At 41.4% G+C, this 19,810-nt stretch overlaps 1 protein-coding gene across 2 annotated transcripts in view; it reads left to right on the top strand.

Annotated features, from left to right (window-relative positions):
- The window catches only part of ATF6 (activating transcription factor 6), a 77,808-nt gene that overhangs the window by 48,748 nt on the left and 9,250 nt on the right, over positions 1–19,810 (top strand). For both annotated transcript variants that reach the window (XM_064664414.1, XM_064664413.1), the window contains exon 15: positions 10,854–10,938. In XM_064664414.1, the coding sequence (XP_064520484.1) occupies positions 10,854–10,938 (85 nt within the window). The remainder of the gene's footprint in view (positions 1–10,853; positions 10,939–19,810) is intronic.

Below are 19,810 nucleotides of genomic sequence, written 5' to 3'. Positions count from 1 at the left end.
GACAACTGCAGGTGATCTACTTCTTGGCTTGCAGCTTTCTTACACAGGGGGGATTGAATGAGAGATTTAAACAAATTATTTCTATTGCTGCAGAAGGCAAGAAGACAGTGATTTCATACCATGGCTGGATCTTGTGCCAGATGTGTTGCAGGATTGAACACACTGGGATCAAATTGATTTAAATGAGTTTGAAGTCTTGACTCTACTTAACAGTTGTTTCTGGTTAGGATTTTAAAGTTCTCTTGTGTTCCCAGCTACCTGCATGTGTGGGCATTTTTGCTCTGCAAGAAAGGATGCTTTCTTCAGCTTTGAAATGAAATTTTTCAGCCAGGAGCACATTCAGTCACAGACTGTATGACCTTTCAGGGACTTGTGTAGCTGTTCCTAAATGTTTCTCGTGTGTATGTAGCCCTGATTGCTATCAACATCTTTCTCAAACCGTCTTTTCGTGAGAGGTTAAGGTAGTGAGACCAGGCAGAGGTAAGCTAGAAATATAATCTTGACAGACTTCCAGATTTGAGACCAGGTCCTTATGGATCTTGGAAATGCTGGTTAGAAGAGCCCTCAGGTCCATCCTCCTGTGTGAAGGAAGGCTGTTGCTGACACTGCGTGAGGTTGGCTGTGGCGTTGTCATTGTGGCTCTGAAGACCTCTAAGTATGGAGATCTCACCACAAAGTGAGATCAAAGTGTTCTAGTGCTTCACTGTCCTTTGAACTCAGTTGGAAGAGAAAGCAGAGGACAGCTGTATTAGCAAATGGGTTTTGAACTGCAGTGTTATGTTGATCCAGCATTTGGAGAAAGCCTGGCATAAATTTATTTTTACCCATCCAGCTTCTCTTTTATGGGGAATCTGATCTAGAGAGAACATGTTCCACTGTAAGGAGCGTGCCCATGAAACTTCATCATTTTTGTGCCCTGGTTGGTTCTGTGCTGGTCTGACAGGGCTGTAAAAGGCAGAACAGCAGAAAAAAAAGGTGTTCGCTTGTAATAACATTCCCCAATTTGGTTTGTGTTGTATGTGCTCTTTTGGGGCAGAGTCTCCAGCTGGACAATAATTCTGGGAATCCAGGATTTGTCTTCTGTAGAAGACCTGAGGTCTTGCAGGCAAATATAGAAACTTTGGGTTAATGTTTTGTGAGAGAAGCAAAGAATCTGGATTATATCCTTTTTGGTTTTACTGGACCGTATTCACATGCCCTACCTAAATTACATGTTTTTGCAATTACAGATTGCAGTTGCAAAACTAATAGCCTGCAGATGCTATGCAAAGCCAGAGCTCTGCTGCAGTGAATTAGAGAAGGAGGGGAATTTCTTTTTATGGGTAGTAGTAATAAAACAATTAATTCCTTTTGGGTCTTACAACTTTGTAAAATCTGCAAAGATAATTGACAGACTCAGCTTGCAGTTACAGATGAACATGCATTTCTGTGCTTATATTGCCCCTGGGAAGGACAGAAAATGGCAGAGAAACATAATTTTCAAATAATTTGGAGCAAACTTTTTTTAATTTTATGATGCTGGTTTTGTTGAGAGACCCTTTAGAAGAAAATCTGATCCTTATCAAATGTAATAGGAGGAACTTTTTCACCAGTACAAGCTGGGATTTTTTTTTTTCCTTCAGAGAGGCTCCAAACTGAGTTAGCTATTCACATAGACATACCTTTTCCAGTTTGTTTTGAAACTCAGCTAATTTCCACAAGTAACACACACACACACACACACAAATTTTCAAAGCATTTTCAAGTCCTTAAAAACCTTCCTATATGATTTTAACCAAAACAGTTTACTTAAACAGAGAATTCTGTTCCTCACATCCTCTTACTTCGCATTTAGGAATTTTTTTTTAATCTGCTGCCAAACCAAAATTACATCATAGCAAATGCATGCATTGTTCTTTACTGTCAGGCCGGCAAAGCAGTTCTGCAGACAAGCTTAATTGGCTGCATTTCTGTCCAGTCTCTGTCTTGTGCCCTCCTTGTTCACATGGCCTTTCTTTTTCTTTCCTATACAAATCAAAAAAGGCAAAATTACAAGGAAGCTTATGATAGAAATAAAGTCCTAATCGGGTGCCTTCACCTCATCCTCCCTTGCATTTAAACTGTCTTTGCCGTGCCTCAGTAACGTTTGCACATGCAAGCTTCTGTAACTGTAATTTCCTGGAGCATTCCTTATCCACTGGGGAAGGATGATGGTGTTTCGTGCCTCTTATTTAGGATGTGTTGCGAGTCAAAAGTGGTATTCAAAAAGCTTGGATAGAAATGAGACAGGTTCATCTTGGGTAATTCCAGAATGAGGGATTTGCAGAGGAATGGGGAGCTTGAGAAGACCTGGTAATTTTGCAGCTCTGGTGTCACTTTGTTAACAGGATGTTTTAGCTGGAGAGGTGGTTGTTGGGCCAGTCTTCTGGAAGTGTGCTCATGTTCCAGTTCCTGAAGGGAGACAGGGTGCCTTCTCAGAGGCCACTGGGTAGAGTGTACTGTTTGGTTAATAGATACTAGTCAGCAGCATATTTCAGTGTTACCTTGAGACATAACTTGTGTTTTGAATAAAGGGATTGTAAACCGTGAAAACTGTAAATTTTAAACCTCAGAAAAACTGAGGAGTATAACAACATCTTCCACCTTTATGTGGCATCTGCTTTACAGCTGCCTTTTGTGCACCTATATAACACTTTGCATTATAATCTGTTGTGTATTAGAAAGCTGTGTTGGTCTTTTCAAACCTTGGTGGTGTCATGAGGTACTCTTGCATTTTTATTCTTACTTTCTCCATTATAACCTTCATCCTTCTGCCTTGAGGGAACTGAGTAACATACCAAATGAAACAAAGGGTGGCAAATTAATCTTGGAGGATGTGGGTTCAAACCAAGGAAAGGAATTCATACAATAGAAGTAGACTTGTGGAACTTCTTGCCAGAATGCATTATAGATGCTCTAAATTTACATGTATTCAGGGGAGGACTAGGAAAGTTCATGGAAGAGAACTCTATTAATACCTGCTAAACATACAGAAGTCACATCTTTGTTAGAAAATCTGTAGAACTGTAACTGAAGAGTGGCTGGAAGACAAGTGGGGGAAAGTGTCATATCTTTACACGGTGCTAGTTTCCATCTTAGCGAGATAAATTGGCTTTCCTTGGAGTCAGAGGAGGACAGCATCAGCTCCCAGGAAGAAGCAGGAGTGCCCAGCCCAAGACAGGCAGGAAGAGGAAATCCGCAGCAACTACAGCAGCAATAAAGCTTAATTTGCCTCTAGTCACTGTGAAGCAGGGACCTCTGCTTTTAGCCTGGAGAGATTTTTTTGTTCTAAAGTACAATCGTATGGTGGCTGTCATTATATTCGGGATCTTTTGGAACTTAAGAGCTACCAGAGAGATGATCTGAATAAATGTCTAAGCCTGAGACACTTGCACTCCATTTAAAAATCTAAACTAGTCACTTTAATCTCACCTCTGCTTTTTAGGTTCCTTCTGACCTCTAAGGAAATGTAACAAAAATTCAATCCCAAAGGAAAAGGAACAAGAAGTAGTTCTTCCTTTACTGATGTTTGCTGTCTCCATTTGTGAACTGCAGAGACACAGTTCCCAGCAGGTCTTTGTATCCTTAGTAGTCTCCATAACCTTTTTAGTTCTTAATCCAGGAGAGGTCCTTTGCTGCTGGTTCTCCTTTACACTGAGAAAACAATCCAAAACTGAGCCCTGCTCAGCATCAGTGCTGCTATTGCAGCAGAGAGTGGAGGAAACTCCTCCAAAGGAAGCTTGTGACAGAGTGAATTTTCCATTCCTCTGAGGTCTCTGGGATTTTCACAAGGCTCTCTGACTCACAGCGAGGTGCTTTCCAGTTAGTTTAGCTTTGGAACCCAGACCGTATCACATCTGGCAGTAGCACAGTTTACAATAAAAGGCACTAAAGACTTCTTCATTAAAAGGTCTCTCACATGGGAACTAAACTGGATAGCAACTCCCTCTTCTGCAGGGACAATGAGCAGAAAGTGTTCCAGAGTGCAGTTAGGTGTTATTTATAAAAATTTGTCTGAGAATGGCAGAAAGGTGTAGTCTTACACTACAGGACATTGTATTGAATGTGGGATTGAGGTATTTCTGGTAAAACACTTAAATAAAAAGCATATCTCATCACTTCATTGCTGTGTGCAAAGTATAGGCTGTAAAAACCACCTGTGCACAGAAACACTGGGATTGGAACAGCATCAGGGTGAAAAGGAACACTTTTGGCAAAAGTAAAAGCACTATTCCCACCACTTTTTGGAGGTTTCTTGTTATGGGACAATCTTCCCCTCCTGCCCCATCCCTCAAAACAGGCTTAAAACATATAAAAGTAATTAAATTCTATGATTAGGAGTTGGGAGTTGAATTCTCAAGTACAGACTCTCTTCTTTAAGTATGCTGCAAAATCAAACTGTGTTAATGTATGCTAGCTAACCTCAAGTTTAATATATGTAGAACTGGTACACTTTCAAATTAAGTTAAATAGTTATTGTGAAACCAAAAGTAGTAAAGCTACTGGAGCCTCCCAGGGTGGGCTGTCAAGAGCTGGTGCAGGGAGGCTGAGACCTTGTGAAATTTTATTGTGGGTTTTCTGCGGATTCCTTGCTGTCGTTATCCCATCTCTGACCTGCTCCCATACTCATCTTTGCCTGTCATGGATTCCCTGTAAGGATCCATGATGAGGTGAGTAAATCTGCTTGGATTTATAAGGTCTACCTTAAAAAAAACCAACCAAACAAAAAACCCCACACGTCAACTTTAAAAACAAGGCAAAGTTCATGGTATAATGAGAAGTGTGGTGGCTATGAGTCACAGTTTGTGTAGAGGTGTTAACTGGTTTCCTCTCTTTTTTCTGCTCTTAAAACCATCCCCATGCTTTTCAGATATAAGGGTCAGACTGAAATGGTTTCAGAGGCACCCTCCCCTCTGCAGTTTCTGCCCCATTTAATATCCACTGATAGTGAAGGCAATGTTACAGCAACTTCCGGCATTTTCAGATGGACCAATGTTGTATCCAGTGTGGTGTAACCTCAGGACACCATATGGTTGCCATCACCCAAACAAATCAATAGTGAAATTATACAGCTATTTCCTCTACAAATTTGTAAACTTTCATACACATCCTCTTCGAACTGACAGAGGAAACCAGAAACAGATACTCCGAGGCCAGATTCCCGTTTACACCCTGATCTGTGCTGTGTGCATTGCAATTTCTCTTCCCTGGAGAACAGCCTCCTTTTGTGTCTGGAAAGCTACTGAAGTCCAGCTCTGGCTGTCCTGAGAATGAAGTTCCACCTTCAGAGGTACCACTTCCCAGTTAGGAGCTGTGTGCCAAAGGCTGCAGTGCTGCTCAGGGCAGAGTCGATGGCCTGTGTAGGAGGTCAGGACAGACACATCACATCTCTGGCAACAATTATTTTGAAATTTTTAAAAAGTGTAAGACCTGTGGTTTATGAAAGATCTGTCAGCCCAGGGGTTTAAAAAGTCCAGCTCCTCAGAGGATCTGTGTTCTTGAATCAGTCTGTGAAGTGGCATGCAACTTTTTGGGCCTGGGAAAGCACATTTTTGTTTCACATTCTTTGTTATGGCCGAAAACATGCCTCTGTAAAAGGTCCAGTGTCATCTCATTGACTTGAAAGCCCTGAAGATGTTCAGAAAAAATAAGTTGGAAAGACAGTACATGGATTTGATGCACAATTTTTTTTTTATGATCAGAAAAAGCACTTGATTTCTATCTGCTTCATCTTGAGATCACTGGTCAGGTGGTTAATAGATAAGCTGTTAGGCTGTCAGGAGGTGTTGAACACTACTAGAAGTACTGCTGTTAAAGAAAAATGGTACCCCCAAGAGCTTTGGGAAGCTGCCAGCGCTTCAGTGGGATGTGGGAAGCTCCTCAGCCTGTATTGGCAGTGGTTGTGATGTGGTCCCAGAATCACAGCATGAAGATTCAGGCTGGAAGAGATTGAGGCATGATTCCCTGGGAGACCTCTTAGTCATAAACAGAGATGAAAAATGCCCAGCTACAGTGTTTGTTTACTGTAAGAAGTCCTGTGAAGCTGCTGGACAGGGTGCCCTTTGGCATGCAGAGGCGCCTGGCTATCTGCCCCCATTGCTCTGGCAATGCCTTTGTTGGTTGCAATATTCTAGCACGTAGCTGGTCTCCAAGGCAATGGTAAAGATCAAATCTCCTCGTCAAGGCAATTGCAAGAACACCACATTAAAGTTTTCCTTTGGTATTTTACTCCAGTCTCCTTGGAGCTTTTATTCCTGTAAAGGAACAAATGTCACTTGTTTTCACAAAGGTTGTCCTTAGTTGGTCAGAGATGGATCTCTTAACAAAGAGCAGGGCTCATTTGGACCTCTTCACCAAGTCTCTGTGGGAAGTGAGGTAGGGGCTGTCTTACAGGAGCGGAGTCTTGGCTTCCACATGGATCACATCTGTACTTTGCAGGGTACATGCTCCAAACCACTGGGAAGGTCAGGCTTGGTTTGCCCTGCCATAGCATGACAAGCAGTGTTCACACTGGCAGATGTGATAAATGCACTGTAACAAAGGACATCTAAATCAAGTTTCGTTAATTATTTTCTGGTCTTTCAATGCTTTTGCTCAAGACCTTAGAAAAGGCTTTTGAAAAATACTTATCCATACCTAAGCACAACAACTAAGAAGGTAAGAAAAATCTAGGGGAATTGATTTGACAGATAGTAACCTCTGGGATAGGAGGAAAGACAGCTCATGCTGAGAGTGCAGAGCCTTGCAGGGCTGGAAATCTGTTCCTTTGTGTCCTGTGTCACTTGGGTATCCCTCAAATGCATGCACATTCACTCTAAACATTCCCCATAGCTCTGGTAATATTTTCCTCCATCATAGTCATACTGTGAGGATTAATTCCTTCATGTTTCTTTGAAATGGAGGAGGAGCTCAGCAGATTGCCTGCAGGGAGGTGCAGCAGTGCTCCCAGGGAGATGCCTGTAGCTGAGGGGACATGCATTGCAAAAGCCAAACCCAGCAATATTGCCAGTTCTATTAATTTAAAAGCCAGGAGTCCAGCTTATGAAATGATGATAGTTTAAGAAACAAAATGAAATCAAAAAGATCCATGAACAGCATGTTTTTTCTCTGTTTAATGCAACTTCATTGTATGCAGTGGTGATGTTTTATGTCCTTTAACTATGAGTTAGAAACAGTTTTTTTGTTTTTCAAGTGCAAGTTAAAATGCCTGCATATTTTCATGTATCTAGGTAGGAGGGACTTTAAGTACCAAACCATATGTCATGAGGGTCAGGCTGAAGCTACAGGAGCAGGCTGCATATTCTAGCACAGTAGAACAGGATTTCCATTGCCTTTTTGCAATGGAATTGGGGCTTAGAGATACATGAGGCTGCAAAGCTTAATCCCTGTTAGAGCCCTGATAACACTGATCTTATATGTAAGAAGCCTCAGAATCCTTATTGCAGTTCCATATGTTGGTGAGTCCAGAAGCTGATCAGCAGGCATTGAATTAGCCAGCAGAGTAAAGATTCAGTCAGGAAATTCATTCTGTAGGGGTGCCTAATTTCTAAGTGTTTACAGCTCTGATTAACTATATTCTAATAATATTCCTGGATGTTTTGTGGTGACAGGGACTTAGTAGATGTGATTATTAATCAGAAGTTTAGCAAGTAACGTCTTCATAATTTATCCCCAGGAAAAATGTCCTTCAGTATTCCAACTTATTAAATTAAGGTAATGTATTTGTGGCTGGATTTTTAGTTTCTATGTCTGTATTTATCTATTTGTCCATCAGATATCTGACTTCAGTATCACTGAACTGTAGAGATGATCAAAAGCAAAATGAGAATGCTGAAGCGGGGGTCTCATTTGAAATATTGTCTTTCCAGACTGATATTTTTCCAGTCATTCTGCCAGGAGTCTCCATCATCTATTTAAATTGTCGTCTAAGTGCAACTCTTGGCCCAAGTCAGGGCCATCTGTTGTTGGGTAATAGTTGTGATTTATTCTGCCTCTGGTTGACGCTCGTGCTCCTGGACCAGATGCTGACTTGCAAAATTTGCTTTTATTAATTTTCGGTTTTATACCATGTGTTAATATCACAAATAGCATTTTAATTTTAGATTTTTTTTGTCTAGTGTTTAAAATTAGGGATGAGTAACAGTATCACGCCCCTCTCTGGAATGCAATTCAGCATACTTGAGAACAGGATAGCACATTTTAGAAATACATTCAAACAACGTTTCTAAATGTCTGCTTTCTTCCTAATCAGTAATCTCTATGCTCATTTCTGTTGCATATAAATAATTAGGTATTGCTTTCAAATAAAAGTTTGGGACTCTTTGAAGATTTTTGGAGCTTGAGAATATTGTGGGTGGCTAACTGTAGTGAAAATATCTGTGATAGTCTGCAGCATAAACTTTGCTTTCAGTGTAGAATGAGGGTAGTTATGAAACTGCAAGTTTGGACTGACTGTCAGAAGGATACCCCTGCATATAAAAGATGAAGGTTATTAGGGAGATGGATAAATTTCCCTAATTCCAGATTTTAAAAAATGGCTCTTTGTAGATGGGCAGCTTCCAGACAATCTGTGCTTCTTGCACAGTAACTCCTGGTGGCAGTTTGGTTTTAGAGCTAATTGGCTTTTTGTATGTCTGTCTTCTCCAGAGCTGGTGTTGAATCACTGAGGGGTTGTGCAGCAACTCCAAAGCACATTTGAATACAATTCTGAAGCCCTTGTGGTGGTTCTTAATACAATTTTTACATACAGTAAGTAAAAATGCCATTATAAGCAAAGCTAAGCCAGGATAAATTAATGCACCAATCTTCAGATAGGTTAGCAAAAAATAGTTTTTACTTATAATGATTCTCAGGTGTGCAATACTTCTATTTTGCTAAGTAATGATGGAGTGGACTCTCAGAAACATTGAAAAAGAAAAATAAAACAGTATAAGCATTTTTAAGCAATGCTAAAAATAGTCATCAAGTCATGACAAGGGCATTGTTACAAAATGCAGTTGTAGACATCTTATCTTTGGCCTGTTCCCTTGGGAACATTGGATTTCAAGAACGGTTTTTATGTAAAGTTCATTGTCGTACTGAATGTTGTCTTAATCTTAGTGGTTCAAAAGTGAAATGGTTATTACATGTGTGATCTGAGATTTATACCAGAGTGGTTTTATAATTTTGGTACCAATGTTTTTTACAGACATTCATTTAAGTAATGTTTTCTTCTCATGGTCAGCCATTTGGGGTTTTGGGGGGGGAAATTTTTGATGGGAGAAAAAAGAGAGTGGTATTTCTTCAATTCTGTGTCTACAGAATATCTTGATATATTTAACACCTAACTGTGTGTAACTCAGTTCCCTGAATCTTACACATAACAATGTAGTGTTTAGATATTAAAATGGCAAAAGTACAGTTACCCTGACATTAATAAATCAATAACTGTGTCCTGAAGAAAGTCTGATTCAGTCTACTGAAAAGATCACCTTGGCCAAAAGTATGAGGTGTGTGTATGCCTGTTCTTACGTGGGAACATGGAATTTCATCCCATGAAATGGGATGGGCCCATCAAACTTGCTTCTGCTTTTTAATGATGTGTCTGGCTCTTGGAAAGCAAAAGGCAGATGTTCTGTTCTGGTTTTAGGGCAGTTACAAAAACCTCTTAATGAGTTGGTGTCCACATATTTGCATGGTTACACCTGCCAGCTTTCATTTTTCTCAGGGACACTAGGAATGAATTGCTGGGATTGGGAGAAGGGCAAACACAGGGGCTGGGAAAATAAACCTTTCCATTAATTCTTGGAGACCTGGAAAAGGTACTTAGTGACTGGCAGGTTTTCGTTTCACTTAGAGCCTGAGTTATAAATTTAAACTCAATTCGACAGTTACATAAACAGCCATTTGTTCCTAATTACTAAGAGAGAGCAAATATACTTCCTTCACAATGCCCACTGCATGCTGAGACAGTGCAGTGAAGCAAAGTTCTGTCAGGGAATCTAAACTTTGAAAGACATGGGAAGCTTCCCTCATCCTTAGTAGTCTTTCTTTGGTCCAGCTAGATCAGCAAAGCACTATAATATGGGAGATGCCTGGGCTGGAGCTTTTAAGTGCTGTTGACAAGGGAAGAACCATATTTTCCCTTGAGCAATCTGAATTTAGCAACAGCAAAAAAAACCAACCTGAAGAAAGGCTGCATTTTTCCTTGCGGGTCAGGTCCATATCCAGAGTGTTTCCTGCAGATGCAGCTTCCACAGCTCAGACCCAAGGTAGTTAGTTTGAGCGCTGCTGTCTTACGGCAGCACCCAGGCACCTCACAGTTGAGATATGATACTAAAGCACAGCTTTACCATCAAACTTCCCTGGGAGGTTTTGTCAGCAGAGCTCATACTTCACACCCCATCACAACTCTGACCAATGAGTCCTACTGCACGATGCATGTGGTGCAGAGCTTGACAGAGACAGCAAGATGACTTAGAGTAAATGGCGCTGCAGATAAAACTCCAATTCAGCAAGGTCCTCTAACCACATGTTTAAATATTGTTGAAGTCAAGTTAAACTACTTTAATCATATATACATAAGTACTCAGTTGAATGAGGGCTTAATAGTAGTTTCCATCTCTTTCCCCATGATCAAGGCTTTTTCATATTCCACTGCATGCGATAGAGATTTCTTCTTGGTTACACAGCATGAGCAATTGCTGTGACTTTTGGAAGACTTCCACAACGATATGAATTTTCTAAGCTGTTGTAAATAGTTCTATGTGGAATGCCTGTAACACAAAATGGAAAGGAATTTTCCCAGCTCTGTACTTTCAGAGTAGATTTAACACATCTTTTCCGCTGTTTTCCAGGACCACCTGTTATTGCCAGCCACCACACATAATAAGACCAGAATGCCAAAGATGTCTATAGTGTTGCCAGCTGTAAACATCAATGGTAAGTCCAAAACATGAAAGAGAACGATAAGAGAACAATTTCAAAGAGATGTGCCTGGAGTGTGCATGGAAAGCAAACTTAGACCAAGTGTCTGTCATTATAGCTTTACAAAAGAAGTCAAACAGGTCATTACTGGGCCTTAGTTGCCAGGGTCCCCTTTGAATCTGGAGTACTGGCAGATCACCAGTGCCTGGTCACCCAGACTATATATGGGACTTGGCCAGTGGTTCTGCAGTGTCTCATTCTGGCTCCTTCGAGAACAGAGGGGGTGCCATCCAGTCTTGATTTGTACACAGCTGGTTAAGGGTTACATGAAAATGATTTAACTTCTCTGACTTGGTGGCTACAGAGATCCCATTGACCGTGGAGACTGTCCTCATCTTCTCATTTGTGTTCCTCCTACGCCTGCCTAGCAGGGCAAATTCCTTGGCCTTGCTAGTTTGTTAGGATGCTGACTGCCTTCCATCAGCTTCCTCAGCTGTTTACCACTGTGTTATACAACACTCAGTGTGAGTGGGACCTCTCAGCACTGCATGGTCAAGATTAATAATCATCATGTTACAGTGCTGCAGGACAGCAGGGAAAACAGCTTTGCAGTGGGGCACAGGCTTATTAGCGCACAGAAATGTTCTTGATCCACATTTCAGTCCCACATGAGAGACAGGACATGGCCTGTGCAAATATATTGTTAATTCCTATGGTGAGGAACTGCCAATTTAAGACATGTTTGGGGCACGGGGTCATTGTCACAGTCATCAAATGCATTGTGAACCCTGTAACAGTATGAACTTTACTTTCTGAGTAACTCTGCACATAATGCTTTTTTAAAATGTCTGTGTTTTACAGTACATGAGAATCATAAACCCAAATGTTATTGTTAAATTGGAGCATGCCGAAAACATTATCTGATGATGCGAATTTCCATAAACTAAGGGAAAAAAAATGAGTTCAGACTTTCAGCATTTTGATAATTACACTTTCCCATACAGTACTGTCGAGTGTGATAATCTGTGCAGCTGTCTTAGGGGAATTTTTATTAGACGTATCAGAATTATTTTTGGCATTTATCTGCCTGAAACTCCCTTCTTATGTCTATTACAAAAATCCTTCTCTGGCTGAGCTGAATTATCATGTGCAAATGGGTACTTTGTCACTTGAAGTACAAATGCTATTTCTAAATAACAAAGTATTTCTTCTTGACAGTTTACTTTGTCTTATTTTACTTGAAATAATTTTTCAGTTGTTGGAGTAAATATAATTTGGAAAATATGCATCAGAATCCAGTGACAAGTCTTATCCTTCATTTATTATTTCATTATTATGAAACATTGTGAAATATATTTTCTTGAGTTCTTTGGGATTTTTCTTTGGAACATCAGCATAATCCAGGAAATAAAAAAATGTCCAGGGATTTGGGCAGAGATGTCAAAACAGATGAGACAGAAGGATAGCATTAAGTAAACAATGGTGTCAAACACTGATTCCTCTGTGACACCCAGCCAGGTATTAGGAACAAAACTATAAGGTACACAAGAAACAGTTGGTAACTTGGCTTGATTTTCATTTGACTATTGGTAGATAACCTGAAGGAAACTATTTCCTAGAATGTTCTGTCTGGAGAAGAACCCATTTGTCTCCTTTGAGAATATTGTTTCTCCGCCCTATTCTGCCTCTGTAGGGACAGAGCATGTCCTGAACAAGCATCTGGAAGTTAGCTGTCAACAAGGCTTTCCTCCCAGCTGCCTTAAGTTCTTTTGAACCCACCTTAATTCTTTGTGCACCTGCAGAGAGTTGGCTGATAGAAAACCATGAGTCTCCTTGGGAGAAATTGGCAAAACTTTCACTGAAAGAGCCTGTCCCCTCCTGCCTTTTCTTGTGCCTCAGCCAGATCTCTTTGCAAGAAGGGAAACCTTTTCTACTACCACTTCCTTGCCCTTCCTTTTTGCTGCCACAGCCCTAGCAGAGGAGATGACAGGAATGCAAGTAAAAGGGTCTTTTTTGTGAAACTTTTTCAGAACTTCATGACTTACTTTCTTCTGCAGGGTCTTTTTCTGTGTGCTAAAGTTTACTCATGAAGCTGTTTCCAAACATGAAACAGTTGACAGTGCAGTTGAGCAGCAACCCTTTTAATTACTTGGACAGTCTTTTCCCATCAGGATACATTCTTTTCTGATCACACTTTGATTGCTCTAATACTTTCTGAGCTCCACTGGAGACTCTGCCTTTAGCTGACTTGAGCCATTCTCACCACTGGCTGCCGGGACAGAGAGCAAGTACGGACAAAGATTAGAAAGTGGAATGAGTTGTCAGCTCCTGTCCTTCATGGCTCTGCATGGAAGTTCATGACATGGTTCTGCAGGACTGGTCTGGCAGTTTTCACCAGTGTGCAAAGCAGAGTCAAGTCTACAGTCTGAAGAGGTCTCCTGTGAGGGAAGAGTTGGGGTGAGTCTGACCACTGGCAGTCCTTGTGCTGTGCAGGTAGTGGCAGATCTTTGTAGTAGACATGTGCATGCACATGTGTGCAGTCAGTAAGATGGAAGTTGAGGAGAACGACATTGTACAAGGCAATAACAGTACATGATTAAATTTCAGGATAAAAACTTGATTTAAAGTATTGAGTTACCGTATGTTGGAAAAGAGTAAAAATGGCCATTACTTGTAGTTTTCTGCCACATGCTTCTTCTCCCAGTCAGCCTGGACCACCCATGCCCCTCTGCAAGCTTGAGGATAAGCTAGACAGATCCTCACTGAGGGCATCTGTGCAGGTGCACAGAAATATATTTGAATATTTAAATATATTTAGTGCGTTAACATATGTTAAATATGTTTAATGTAATTTTTTTTTAAAATATAGGAACTTGTTGCACGTTAGTACATGTTAATCCTCTCCCTCATACTCCCTGTTCCTTCCTCCCGCCCTGTTCATAGCTCCTTTCCAAGCTTGCTGGGCTATCCCCCAATTCACAGTCAATACATGCTGTCAGCTCCTCCATTTCTGCCTCCCTAGATGCTCTTGCAGCCCTTTACCCTTCTCCCATTTCCCTGCTGGCTGCTGTTCCGTGGCACAGCTCTGCCCTTGGCCCCTGCAGCCAGACATGCCCAATTCTGACCCACCTCTGCCCAACATCAGAGCCCCAGCATTTGTGGACACGTAGTACTTGCAGAAAAACTGCCTGATGGTACCTAAGGACCTTACTGTTGGTAAGCCTGGAGGGAAAAAAGCAGAACTGTGGAGTCCTAGTCCCACTCTACATGGTTTTGGAGGCACCATTGGTCTGCCTTTCGGGGAAGTTATTCCAAGAAGAAATATCTTGCAGTTTCTCATGGGAATGAAAACCAACTGCAATTTACAGCTAAACTCCAGCTTTTGTTTTCAAGCAAGCCATGTTTGTTATGCTGGATTGCAACTATTATTTTAGAAATCTAACTATGCACTAGAGACCATTTAAGTCTCCAGTAGGTTTCATTCCTAAATTTGCTTTTATTGTAATTCAGAATCTTGTTGGCTCATTACACCAATACCAAACTGACATATAGGCGGTGCCTTTCTTGAAGTTTAAGTGAAACCATCTGCCATTAGCCTTCTATTTATTTAACTGCTGTAAAAAATGCGGTGGGTTATGGCATCGATCTTTGGGTCCAAATAATCTATAGAGTACAGCATAGCTAAGCCATTCTTCCTACCCCAAGCACAAGCCTTTTTTTCCCCTGCAGAATGCCTGCAGCTTTGCAGCACAGCACACCCCACACTCCTCTCTGCAGCACAGAGAAGTGAGAACATAAATAGAGCCATTCAGTGTTGGAGATTCCATTCAACATTTGGCCCAAGAGCCCCTTCCATGAACGTATTTCCCCCTAGGATTAGGTGAGGTGCTCTCACAGCTTCCTCTTCCTCTTGGTAGGAGCAGCTGTAAATGTCTGTGCAGGTGTGTACTAACCAGGAGTACTGGTGGCCCTAGCAGCAGCAGAAAGACCATAAAGGCCTTTTTTCTTCTTGGGATCCTTATGCAAAACAGTTCCCCGAGCGGGAAAGTCCTTCTATCCTTTGCTCTCTCTAAATTGAGGATTGGTGTCTGCACTCTCAGCCAAACAAAAGTGAGAGACCTGATGAGAAAGCCCCTGGTGCAATCTGAGGCTCATTTTCTTGGAATTGGCAACCATGACAGAGAGAGTTTAGAATTTTTTACAAATATTCTGGATAGATCCTCAGTCTCATGTAACCCAGCGGGGCTTGTCTTCAATCTGCCTTAGCTGTTTGTGTGCCTGACCTTCTATCACTTGTAGGTTTCTGGGTTCTTAAGGAGCCCTGTTCTTTTAAAGGATACATTTCGTCGTGAAACACAACATCAAAATAATCTTCTAAAGGCAGAAGTAGAATGGGATAGTGAGTTATGCAAAGTCCATGTGCTCTATCGTGTTGGCCAACTTCTGATTGTGACCACTTCCCTCAGCTTCCCTTGTTAGCATCCGTCATCCTACTGATGTAAAAGACTTCAAATGTGCTCTGAAATAACACACATTCTAATTAAAAAGGTGAATTGGTAAGTGGTAAGGCTTTTTGATCAAAACTGGAGTGATTTCTGACATCAAGCTGCATGATTATTTGCATGCAGCTACAAAGAATGTTCTTTCAACTGACAGCCATGCACAAGCAGCTCACAGATGTCCAAGGCTGGTAGCAAACTGTCTGTGAAAAATCCATAAGGCAAACAACCCACACGGGCTGGGAAGGAAAATAAAAACTAAAGCTCTTTGGGAAGTGACAATGTTCTGTAAGTTCCCATGTCTTGGGGTTGAATAAATAAAGTCTTCAGCTTCCTCTGCCTTTCAGGGTCAAGCAAACAAAGGATGCTGAACATTTCAGTTTTTCAGAGCAAGAGGCAGAATTCCCAGTCAGTCATTGAGGAAGGTCTGAAACAATACATATCACTGACTGAACAGCAGCTGACTTCCCTCAAGGTTACTGTTTGATGTTTTGGGTAGCCTTCTCTCTCACTTTGAATAGCCTCAGAGTGGTTTCCAGGAGGGTAATGGCCCCACCTATCTCTAGCTGTTGTTGGTTCATTCTTCTCCTTGTGCTTGAAAGCCAAGTCTTAGTGCCTGTGGCTCCCTCTCACAGCTGCTCTCCTTGTCCCCAGACTGAGAAGCTCATGCCACTCTAGCAGGCACAGAGGACGCATCTCTCAGGTACAAAAGCATGATCCATAGAGATACTGCCCTCACTGTTTCTGCTTTTATATCCGGATTTAGCAGAAAATGCTGAGAACTCAGCACAGCCCTACAGGCTACAGTGCATGAGCAGAAAGCTCATTGTGTATGTGGAGTTACAGCCTATCTGTGAGATGAAAGAATGGTGGCTGCTAAGGTTTTGTAGGAAAGTCACTGATAGTCCTTCAAAGCAGCAAGTTCTCTGAACTAGGATGTAGGAAAATACATCTGAGAATGTCTCCAATGCTGTAAGACCTTTTGAAGTGTTTTGAAACTGCCACTCTTCTGCTTCTTGTGCTGCCAGCTGAGGAATAAAAGTAAATTGGTGAAGTCTGACCAGGGAAAAATCAGAGCCATGGTTAGCTCTTGGTTAGATGTCACTGCAACCACCAGTCACTGAGCCTGGACTGAGAGAGAGAGAGAATCTTCTGTGTCCTGTATGCAGCCATGGACAAGCAGCATGTCAGGTTACTGTGGTTCTCCTGTTATTAGGATGAATTGCTAATGTCACAGATGTATTTCTGCTCTCATGCTCATGTAAAACTGTGCTGCAGAGGTCAGGATTGAAAGGATGGCAGAACATATTTTATTGAGGAATTTTAACGACAGATTTTAGTCATCTTGTAAGATGCTGCTATTCTTACTTCTGTTCTCTTTTAAAAGTGATGTAAAACTGCAGTTTCTCAAAACAGAATACTCCCTCAAACTTTCCTACATTTCTTTGAACATCAAAATTGATCATTGCCTAGACTGAACTTTAAATAGAAGTTTTCAGCAGCATTTGTTGTCTCTGAGAGACTACTCTCCTCAGCCATTGTCTGTTAATATATGTTGTCTTTGACAGGAAGGAGAAGATTAAATTATTCAAAAAAGTATGAAAGAAATCATTCAAGAATCTGTGCACAAAAGTAATGGAATCTGTGTCACTTGAGTTCATGTTTATTTAGTTAGACAGGAAACGATCAAGAAATGAAATCATAAAGGCTTATTCCCTAATGACTTTTCATAACGAGCTGTTTACCTAAATTGCTAAATGAGTAATCTATTTTTATGCATTCAAAATAACAGGAAGGTTATTTCAGAGGATCTTCACTGTCTTTTTGCCCCCTAGTTAATATGAGAAAGAATATCTCTTGGGTTTTGATAGAGCAGGCCAAGCCCCAGTGTGACTGGTCTTCCCTGTATAGTTAGGATAACTGCTACAGATGGCATTTCCTTGGGAACGCACTGTTCAGGAAGGGGGTAGAGAATTAGTCATAAATTAATTGGGCTTCATGCTTAGTATTTCCAGTGCCAGTGTTGAGCTCTTACACCAGATTGGTTTTTCCATATAAATGACGCATTTCTTTAAAATTCACAAAGTATCATTAAAAAGGCTGGCAGTACTGATGCCAGCATGGAGTTGCAGAAGGAGCCAGGTTAGTTTGAACTGAGCGTGAACTGTCTTGCTGCAGAGACCCTGTCTCCTGGGTGTTTGTTATCCCTGGATGCTGATGCTCCTGTGGAGATATGCTCTCCCACCAGGCTTCAGAGAGCACTGTGCTGAGAGCTGTGCAGCATATCCTAATTCTAGCCTCGAGCCCAGCCAGTCTGCCTTAATGTATTTTCAAATGTTGTAAATTCAAGATTATGTAATTCCTCTTAATGTGAAATTACAGGTGGCAAACACAGTTTTATGTTTAGGATACACAGAACCAACTCTGGTAGCTCTTTATTTCTGCAGTGGTCTGAAACATAATTATCCATAATGAGTTCACCCTGTAAAACCGTGAAAAGCTGCAACAGAGCTGGGAGAGGAAGTTCACATTTATGAGTTCTGTCTTGAGAACATCAGTGGAGTAAACCTAGAGATTAGTGGAAGCACAGCAGTCCCAGACCGTCTGTTTCAGTGTTTGGGTTGCAGTCTCTAAGGAGATTGCTGCCAGTTGGGCCAGGAGGATTTTGCCTGCTCCTCATATTCCATGTCTGTCCTCCATGGTGCAGCTTCCCTTGCCTCTTCATGCAGTCCTCCTTACCTCTGGCGCTTCCTGGCATGCTTCTTGGGTGTCCTCTGGGCTTGGAAAGTGTTTGAAAAATACATCCTGAGCATCTGAAGAACATATTTGGTCATTGACCACTTCATTGTAAATCGTCTGCCTCCATCCTGTCTTACTCTGTAGTAGCTCCAGAGAAGAGACTGTGGCACAAGTGACTTCTGGGTGAATGTGGGTGAAGAAATGACTGTCAGCCCAAGCTGCCCCTCACTGTGGGAAAGGAGGCACCTCTGTTTCAGAGCAGGACTTGTACATTAAAGCTGTAAACCTCCTGTTGCTGTAGCTGGGAGACAGAAGCCTTTGAAAGGGACGTCTCCCTTTATTAGTGTTCTGTGTTCAGACAGGCACTGCAGCAGTTTTATAATTAACTGGCAAATGCATTGAATCAGAGAAGCTCATGTGGAGGAAAGTACTCACCCCACACAGACAAAAGCTTCACAGAGATGGTGTTAAAAATACTCTTCTGCGAGCAAGAGCTGATTGCAGTATCTAAATAAGTGAGGTAACTTTATGTATCCAAGTGAGACAGGTGGAAAATTCAGCTCACTCTCTGGAGACCGTCCAAACTAGAAAGGCATTTTAACTGTAAGTGAATACAGGCTCTTACCAACCTTCACTCTCAAATCAGTGAGACACATTAACACCAGGATACAAGTGATATTGGGTGATAGAGAAGGTCCATGTCAATGAAAATGTGATACTGCCTCTTGAAAAAAAAGATTAAGTCCAATAGTTAAATTAAATTTATCAGTAAGTGCCTACAACTTGAAATGGTGAAGTACATGCTACAGTTCAAAGGTAAGGGCTAAACAAGAATAGGAAAACATATTAAAAGAAAAACAATTGGGATAAAATGCTGGCAAATGTTATGAAGATTGATTAAAGATTAAAAGCTCACTGCAAAAATCTTTAAAAGGACCCTAAAAATACAAAGGGCTTAAGTAACACATTAAAGTCAATTCATAGAAGTAAGAAGATATCTTTTAAACAATAGACATTGTAGCCAAATGAGGAAATAGGAAAAAAAAGAGGATGATTTCTGGCAGACTAAATGTCAAACCATAAGAAGTCAAGCCAGAAAAAGATACTAAGAAACAGCATGCCTGAGGCATAAAAAAATAATAAAAACATTTTTCAGAGGAAGCCTGCCAGGGAATCTCTAGGGCCTGTGGAGGACGAAGGTAAAAGAGCACTTAAAGTAGAAGTCAGCACTGCTGAAGGGAGGAGCAAAAAGTTCTTGTGCTGGTGCTAACCACTGAGGTGATATAAATATCAGGGGAACAGCAGGTGACAAAAATGGCAAACTTTTAAAAAATGGGTTAAGGAACTGAAGTTGGCAGAATCTGTGAGAGTTGAGTGTGTCCTGGTACATACAAGAGATTGGGACGAGAGCACAGCTCCTGCAGAGGAAAGTCCTCCTCGGTGCTGGGGAGATGCCACGGCTCCCATACCCACCCTGGTGCACTCAGGGGGAGAAGCCCCCTTGTCATGGGACAAGCCCTCGAGCCCTAGTTCTTGAAAGAAGCCTTTGCTGGAATGCCTTTCTCCTGTGTGCAGTTTTTTGTGTTGTAAGTGGGTATGTCTGGATTTGCAGGCAGTGTGGGAAGGTTGTTTATTCTTTTTGTGCCTCC

Source organism: Pseudopipra pipra, chromosome 9 (assembly GCF_036250125.1).
Source record: "Pseudopipra pipra isolate bDixPip1 chromosome 9, bDixPip1.hap1, whole genome shotgun sequence".
In the NCBI taxonomy this organism is placed as follows: domain Eukaryota; kingdom Metazoa; phylum Chordata; class Aves; order Passeriformes; family Pipridae; genus Pseudopipra; species Pseudopipra pipra.
This window is presented reverse-complemented; position numbering and strand designations above follow the sequence as displayed.